Source organism: Myotis davidii, unplaced genomic scaffold (genome assembly GCF_000327345.1).
Source record: "Myotis davidii unplaced genomic scaffold, ASM32734v1 scaffold37, whole genome shotgun sequence".
NCBI lineage: Eukaryota > Metazoa > Chordata > Mammalia > Chiroptera > Vespertilionidae > Myotis > Myotis davidii.
The window spans coordinates 254,214-262,490 of NW_006289395.1; the positions used below are offsets into that span (position 1 = coordinate 254,214).

Genomic DNA, 8,277 nt, shown 5'->3' on the forward strand with positions numbered 1-8,277 from the left:
AAGAGACAGATAATGTAAGTAAATCCATCAGAAGTGACAAGTGCGATGAAGAAAAATAGAGCAGAATAAGGAGAATAGAGAGTGGTGGGCAGGGGTTGCAATTTAAATTTTTAAAAATATTTTTTACTGATTTCAGAGAGGAAATGAGAGGGAGAGATAGAAACATCAATGATGAGAGAGAATCATTGTTAGGCTGCCTCCTGCACCCTCCCCACCCTCACTAGGGATTGAACCCACAACCCAGGCATGCACCCTGACCTGGAATAGAACAGGTGACCTCCTGCTTCATGAATCAACACTCAACCACTGAGCAACACCAGCTGGGCATGGGGTTGCAATTTTAAAGAGGGCAGACTAGGAAGGCATCACCAGGAGGGTGACCGTTGAGCAAATACCTAAAGGAGATCAAGGATTGAGCCATGCAGACTTCTAAGTGAAGAGTGCTTCACGCATAGGCCACAGGGCAAGGGTCTCGAGGCAGAATGTGCCTTAATTGTTCAATGAATGAAAAGAAGGCTAGTGTAGCTGGGATAGAGTGAATGAGGGAGGAATAGAATGGGTGAGAGGGAGGTAAGAGGCGGGAGCACATATGGCCTGTAGACGATTGGGTTATACTCTGAGTGACATGGGAAGTGTTGGAGGGTTTGGACAGAGACCAGACATGAGCCTCACATACTGAAATAATGGTCCTCAACTCTGGCCCCAAGTTAGAATCAGTTGGGGTGCTTTAAAAATACCTCTGCCTGGGCCCCACTTCCTATCAACTAAATTAGAATAGTTTGGGTGAGGTGCAGACACAAGAACTATTTTTGTTGTTGTTAATCCTCACCCGAGGATATTTTCCCATTGATTTTATTTATTTTAGAGAGAGTGCAAGGGAGGGAGGGAGGAAGAGAGAGAAACATCAATTCAAAAGAGAGACACATGGTTGCCTCCTGAATGCACTCCATCTGAGCCCCGGATCGAAGCTACAACCCAGGTACTTGCCTTGACCGGAATTGAGCCTTTGGTGCATGGGCCAATGTTCTAACCACTTAGCACCGTGGGCCAGAGCCATAAGAACTTTTTTTAAAAAAAACATTTTTATTGATTTCAGAGAGGAAGGGAGAGAGATAGATAGAAACATCAATGATGAGAGAGAATCACTGATCGGCTGCCTCCTGCACGCCACTTATTGGGGATCAAGCCCGAAACTTAGGCATGTGTCCTTGACTGGAATTGAACCTGGGACCCTTCAGTCCACAAGCCGACGCTCTATCCATTGAGCCAAACCAGCTAGGGCCATAAGAACTTTTTGAGAATTCTTCAGCAGGCTTTGATATGTAGCTAAGGCTGAGGACTACTATGTTAGAAGGATTTCTCTTTCTCTCTCTCTCTCTCTCTCTCTCTGCTTTGTCCACAGTAGGCTGTAGATAATCAAGGACAGAAGGAAGTTCTTGCATAAAACTAAGTGAGATTTTAAAAAAATGTTTTTATTGATTTTAAATATTTTTAATATATATTTTTTATTGATTTCAGAGAAGAAAGGAGGGGAGATAGAAACATCAATGATGAGAGAGAATCATTGAATGGCTGCCTCCTGCACGCCCCTCACTGGGAACCGAGCCCACAACCCAGGCATGTGCCTTTGGCAGCTGTTTTTATTGATTTTAGAGAGGAAGGGAGACGGAGAAATAGGAACATCGATCAGCTGCCTCCTGCATGCCTCCTACTGGGGATTGAGCTGGCAACCTGGGCATGTGCCCTGACAGGGAGTCATACTGAATTATTGTGATCCTTTGGTACATGAGTGAAAGCTTAACCACTGAGCCACACCAGCCAGGCAAACTAGGGGAGATTTAATGGGGGCATGGGCCAGGGGCCAGAGTGGTAGCAGTGGGAAATGGTCAGATTCCAGTTATGTATTTAAGCCAACCGGATTCATGATGGCTTGGACAGAGGATGTGAGGAAAAGGGAAGTCAAAGTTGACTCAAGCTTGGCCCAGGAGGCTGTTCAGTGTGAGCTCCACACTTCCTCTGTATTTATTGCCTTTTCCTGCTGCCCACTCCATCCTGAGCTCCAGGCGCCCCTGTTCGCCTCTCGCTGTTCCCAGGGTGATCTTGTCCCTCTTTTCTGGTGAACTATACATGCTGAAACCCAGCCCGTGGCCGGAAGTCTCACCAGTCTCCAAAGGCGGAGCCAGCCCACCTGTTCCTACTTGTAACACTGAACTCATTGTATCAAATCATGTTTTAAAGGGCCTGTCCTCACTGTTTCTTGGTAGGTACATGAAGGCAAGAAGTTAGCTCTGGGAACTGAACAGAAGAGAGCCTGAATCACAGCTTACCCAGGTCCTAGCTGTACGATACAGAACAAGTTCCTGTACCTCTCTTAATTCCACTTCCCACCAACTCTCAGGTCTGTTGAGATACAACGTATAGTAAAATAAGGACAAATGACCAAGCAGGCCTCATTTATATTGTTTCCCTAAGAGCCCCGCCTACTGGCAGGACAAAGCTCAGGTATTAGGGATCACATTACATGGAGGGCGGCCATTCCAGAAACCAACTGAGCTCTCCTCCCCCTGGAAGTTCCCAGGCATCACCTGAGATGAGGATAGAAATGCATCCAGAGCACTAAACAGGGAGGTAGGAGCTAAGGATCCAGTGCTGGCTCTGCCACTGGCATTGGGGGTCACTCTGGGGCCTATTTTACTCGTCTTTCAGTGAAGAATTATTGTGATCCTCGAATACACCTCAAATCATGTCTCCTTCCTGGATATAAATGCTTCGATGGCCTCCCACTGTCCTCACTGAACTGTCCAACCCCTCAGCACAGTCGCTCCACCATTTGACCAGTGCTGTCCGCATCTTTCACTGCTGACCCTCTCACGATCTCCAAGCCAGTCACCAGGAATTGCTTCAGGTCTCAAGTGCTCTGGGCTCCCTCTTGCTTCAGGGCGGCCTTGAAAGCTTTGCCTGGTCTGGAACACGCACCTTTCGCTCCTCACCATCCAACTCCTTCAAGGCTCCACTGAGCACTCTGCTACGCTGCAGCTGCCACAGGGGGCTGGAGCTCAGGAGGAACGAGGGTGGGAGACAGGAATCCTGGATCTAAAATTAGGCAGATTAAAGGTGCGGGGCTGAATGAGGTTATCCAAGCATCCTTCATTAGAGAAACGGTCTGCACTTTTTCGAATGCACACCTTCAGAAAAATTAGGTATGCACCTCCAATATACTCTACAGATAGGCACTTTATAAAACATACACAAAGAGAGAAACTTTAAAAAATGAAATTATATTGAGAGACCCCCCCCGCAAAAAAAAAGAAATTAAAATATGTATGCATAGTAGTTCTAATTTTTCTTCATTGAAATTTGGAAACCGTTGATTTAAACTGCATAGGGGAGACGCTGACAAGTAGCCACAGAGATAGGAAAAACCAGAGAGTGGTGTCACAGAAGCAACATGATGTGTTTCAAGGACAGTATGACCAGCTGTGTCAAATGCTGCAGGGAGGCTGAGAAAAATGAGATCGAATGTATGCATAGTAGTTCTAAGTTTTCTTCATTGAAATTTGGAAACCGTTGATTTAAACTGCATAGGGGAGACGCTGACAAGTAGCCACAGAGATAGGAAAAACCAGAGAGTGGTGTCACAGAAGCAACATGATGTGTTTCAAGGACAGTATGACCAGCTGTGTCAAATGCTGCAGGGAGGCTGAGAAAAATGAGATCGAAAACCATCCATTAGATCTGGCAACCAGGAGGTCATAGTGAGTTATGGGATCCTTCCAAGAGTATTTATGGGGAAGAAATGGGCTGCAAGCCTGCCCAGAGTGGGTTGCAGAGTAAATCTGAGTCCGGACCTTCCTGCTGGGCTCAGACACCTCTCTGAGCTCCTCAACTGCCTGCGTGGCGCCTCCCGTTGGATGTCCCTTGGACATTTTGGAAGCAACATGTCCAAACTGACCTTCAGACTTGTCTCCCCTTAATTTGCCACCTCCTTCAGTTTTTCTCATCGGAGTAATAGCTCCCCCAAGCCAGGCATATAAGCCAGAAATCTCCCTCTCATTCATCCCTTGTGCGCAACCCATCAGCAGGTCCTATCAGCGTTATCTTAAATAGATATTGAGTTGGATCTTCCACCCTAAGCCACGCCGTCACCTCACACCTGGACCGCTTCAGGGGCTTCCTGACTGGTCTCCCTGCGGCCATCCTCTGATAAGTCCTCCAGATCTTGTAAACGTAACAGATTCTAACACTCTCGCTTTAAAAACCTTTCAATGATTTATGGTTGCACTACGAAGAAATTCTGAGTGTCTGCCTGCTACAGGTAGTGTTTTCCAACTCACCCAATTTTCTCTTGCCTCGAAGACGTCGTACTGCTTCTTTTGGACCTGTTTTGCCAGTTATTCTTTCTGCCTAAAATACACTTCCTTCCAGCGTTGTGCATGGTTACCTCAGCCTGCAAGGCCTTCCCATCCGAAAGGACATAACTTCCCTTGCCCCACTCTTTCGCGGCCTCCCTGGTCTTTTCCTTCAAGCAGAGCACAACACACAGTGATAAATTTGTTTAAGGTCCATTTCCACTATTAAATGGAAGACTCCATGAGGGAAAGTTGGCATCTGTCTTGTTCACAGTTGAATTTCCTTATGTGTCTGACACCTGATCAATACTTGATGAGCACTGGCTTAATAAATACTGCCCCTAAGTATCTGCCAGTTGGCCACATGCTGTGGTGCTACTCCGGCCTGCCTTGCCACCTTTTCCCATTGCTTTTCTGACACGTGACCCACACGGAGGAGTCCTTTAGTCCCATCCTCCTCTGCTCCCTACCCCCGTCTTTGTTTACTGTTTCCTTCAGACAGCGGAGTTCTTTCAAGGATCATCTCAAGCACTGTGAAGCATTTTCCTTTTTATTTTCGTTAATCCTCACCCAAGGATATTTTCCCCATTGATTTTTAGTGAGTGGAAGAGAGACACATTGATTGGTTGCCTCCCATACGCACCCCCGACCGGGACTGGGGATCAAGCCTGTAACTGAGATACATGCGCTTGGCCAAAATTGAACCCAGGACCCTTCAGTCCACCGGCTGATGCTATATCCACTGAGCCAAATTGGCTAGGGCTTGTGAAGCATTTTCTAACCCCTAATACATAATGTTCTGTCCCTTCTTTGAATCCCAAAGTATAGTGTAAGTACAGTTGTCCCCCTGTATCCAAGGGGGATATGGCCTAAGATCACCAGTGTATGCCTGAAACCAGACAGCGCTGAACCCTATACACCAGTGGTTCTCAACCTTCCTAATGCCGCGACCCTTTCATACAGTTCCTCATGTTGGGGTGACCCCCAATTTCATTGTCACAAATTGAACATAATGAAAGCATAGTGATTAATCACAAAAACAATATGTAATTATATACATGTGTTTTCCGATGGTCTTAGGTGACCCCTGTGAAAGGGTCGTTCGACCCCCAGGTTGAGAACCACTGCTATACAGTTTCTTCCTGTATAGGCTCAATGCTCTCTGGTATGACAGGTTGCCATCTATGTCAGAACATGCTTTCTGTTCATGTCTTCCACACACAAATTTAATGCCTTTTCCATATTAACTAAGCACTTATCATGCACTGTGGCTGTAACTTTGGCAGTTTGAGCTGCAATAGCAAAATTAGCACGAATTTCTTCCACCTTCACAATTTCATAGATACATGTCCTTACTATAGATCTTAGCAACCTAAGCATGACTTTATTTCCTTAACATGTAAAGTGCCAAGCCTGTTTTGTCTTCCTTTCCATTTAGCCCGGGATATCTGATTTCACTGATCTGCAAGTGACTGACGAGGTCCGGATGGAAAGTATAGTGTCAGTCACCGGTGACTGCCATGGCGCTTAACGTGTTAAGTCAAGCACTTTCACTTTTTCACTTAAACGAAGCACTTCACAGCTTCCCTTTGGCATGCTGAACTGCCAGCATCACTACTCTTGTGCTTTGGGGCCATTACTAAGCAATGTAAGGATTGCGTGAACATAAGCACAGTCCATTACAGTCGATCTGATAACTAAGATAGCTACTAAGTGACTAATCAGCTGGCAATTGCACAAAGGGATGATTCACATCACAGTGAGACAGAGAGGGATGATAGAGGACAACACACCTTCTAAAAAGTAGAAATTGCTTATTTCTGGAATTTCCTCCTTTGTATTTCTGGGCCACAGATGACCCTGGGTAACTAAAACTGCGTAAAGTGAAATTGTGGAAAGTGAAGTCACAGATAAGGGGGGGACTACTGTCATGGCATTCCTCCTGTCCTGCCTTGCCTTACACCTGGCTCCAAGAGTAAATGAGTGCTCCATCACTTTGCAGACTGACAGGGCTGAAATCCACCACCCTACAGTAATCTTCAAATTCTAGTAGCCACGTGATGAGCTTATTAGAATACAGATCCCAGGCCTTGAGGACTTCCTGAGAATCTGCATTACCTCAAGCATTACTTATCACTCTGTTATGAGTTTACGAACCTCGTAACAGATTAACTTGAAGTGAACATTATCCTCAGACCCAAAGCTCACTGGCCCCGTCTTCAGAAAGGGAGGGAGTCCCGAGGTTGACAATCCCTACCCTTCTTCCTCCAAGAGGTTAGATGAACAAAGACTCCATACTTCTTTGCCTTTCTCTTTTAATCCCCTCCCCGTGTCACCTCTCAAAAATGTACCCAGAAATTAAACACAAGGAAGCTCAGAGAGCCAAGGCAAGCCAGCCCAAGATGAGAAGGCTCCCTCCCACAGGGGCCAAAGTCTGGATGCTGGGGTCTCCACTCAGAGCCTGGTAGTAAAAGCTGGTGCAGAACAAGGTGGTTCCGGAGGCTAGGAGCAGCCCGGCCTGGAGGAGACAGAGGAGAGAACAAGGCGATAAGCAAAGGGCAGGCTGGGGAGTGGGTGGGGCTGGGTCCGGGTCAGGGAGGAGGAAGTTTACCCAGAGGGGCTTTCTGCAATGGGGCACCCCTAACAGGGCCAGGCTGTGTAGGAAGTGGTGTTTGTTGGCCTTCTCAAAGAGCTGTAAGAAGAGAAAGAGTCACTGGGGTGAGGGGTGGACTTCCTAAGCAACACAGGAGCCTGGGTCCCCAGGGCAAAAGGTCTGTCTCAGCTTGCCCCTCCCGCAGGCACCCGACACCCCAGGCTTTCTGCCCTGGAAGCTGCAAAGACCCGCATTCCGCCCCTCCCCGCAGGGGACCCCCGACTGTGTGCCCTCCTCGACCCGGAATCGGGGAGTCCCAGCGCAGTTACTTCACCTCCTTCCCGTAGGCATCCGGAAACTGGGCGCCTGTGGAAAGGAGAGGCAGAAGTTACCAGCTCTGACGCCCCAAGTCCCGGGAGGACCCCGGTGGGCACCGGGGAGCAAGGGCACCCCCCGGGAGGCTCCTCACTGGCGGAGACACGCAGGGGCCGCCCTGGGACCCGGCTGGACCGGGCGGAGGGGCTCTAAAAGGCTGCGGGCTTCGCAGGCTGGCTGGTGGCTGGCAGCCCTCGCGATTCCCACAGACTCCATCCCTGCACCAGACCCGCTACGTCGCCCCAAGCACACCCAGCTCCATCCCCAGGGCCCTGACCATGCGCCCCGTAGGAGGCCAAGCCCAGGGCCCCGGCTCCAGACAAGGCACCCAAGCGGCGGAAAGCAGCGCCAGGTCCGGCCATGGCAGTGGACGGTCACGAGCCCGGCGAACACCGCCCAGGCCACCCCAGAGGCCAGCCAATCCCGAGCTCCCATGCAAATAAGGTGCACAGGTGCCCAATCAGGGCCGTGTTTATTTCAGCGTCCAGGTCTTCACCCCGGTACTTGCGCCTTTGTAAAGCTCCTGTTGAATGGCGAAGGCGCCTGGCGGCGGAGAAATCGGAACCAATTAGGAGCGGAGGAGCGGAGCAGTGGGGGAGGTGGGGCTGGGGGGGCGGTGCTAGAAGATTTGCGTCACGGATTGGCCCACTTTCCAAGTTGATCGCCTCTTCTCACACCCCCTCCCACCTCCGGCCGATTTCCAAAGATCCAGGTCCCCAAGCAGGTCCCGCCCCTTCCCCCACAGGCTCCTCCTTTTCAGCTTTAAACCAGGCCCACACCCCAAAACAGGCGACCCTACGGACACCCAAGCCCCACCCATCTCCATGAAACCCCGCCCGCTGTCCATATGGCCCCTCCTCCAGGCCCACAGGCCCCGCCTCCTTCACATGATGCCCCGCCCCCTTTAGTTCACCCCACCGCCACCAGCCGCGAGAGCCCCGAGGATGGGAGATCTGGGTG

The 8,277-nt window shown here is 49.5% G+C and overlaps 1 protein-coding gene across 2 annotated transcripts; it reads right to left on the reverse strand.

The window, feature by feature from the left end:
- Positions 1-6,146: 6,146 nt before the first annotated feature.
- On the reverse strand, positions 6,147-7,734 carry TMEM256 (transmembrane protein 256). 2 transcript variants are annotated; one of them, XM_006761631.2, is made up of 4 exons: positions 7,595-7,734; positions 7,277-7,308; positions 6,961-7,041; positions 6,147-6,867 (listed from the first exon to the last, which is right to left on the reverse strand). In XM_006761631.2, the coding sequence occupies exons 1-4, from the start codon at positions 7,677-7,679 to the stop codon at positions 6,724-6,726; spliced, it is 342 nt and encodes a 113-aa protein (XP_006761694.1). In that variant the 5' UTR covers positions 7,680-7,734; the 3' UTR covers positions 6,147-6,723. The 2 variants fall into 2 exon arrangements, with proteins under 2 accessions (XP_006761694.1, XP_006761695.1); XM_006761632.2 differs by having other exon boundaries at positions 7,646-7,719.
- Between the last annotated feature and the right edge of the window lie 543 nt (positions 7,735-8,277).

Bases quoted from the DNA above. Each gene is read 5' to 3' on its own strand.
- TMEM256 (XM_006761631.2), bottom strand. From the start codon at position 7,679: ATGGCCGGACCTGGCGCTGCTTTCCGCCGCTTGGGTGCCTTGTCTGGA. The intron at 7,042-7,276 runs GTGAAGTAACTG...CTCTTCTTACAG, and splicing joins CGGATGCCTACGGGAAGGAG to CTCTTTGAGAAGGCCAACAA. The intron at 6,868-6,960 runs GTAAACTTCCTC...TGTCTCCTCCAG, and splicing joins ATTGCAGAAAGCCCCTCTGG to GCCGGGCTGCTCCTAGCCTC.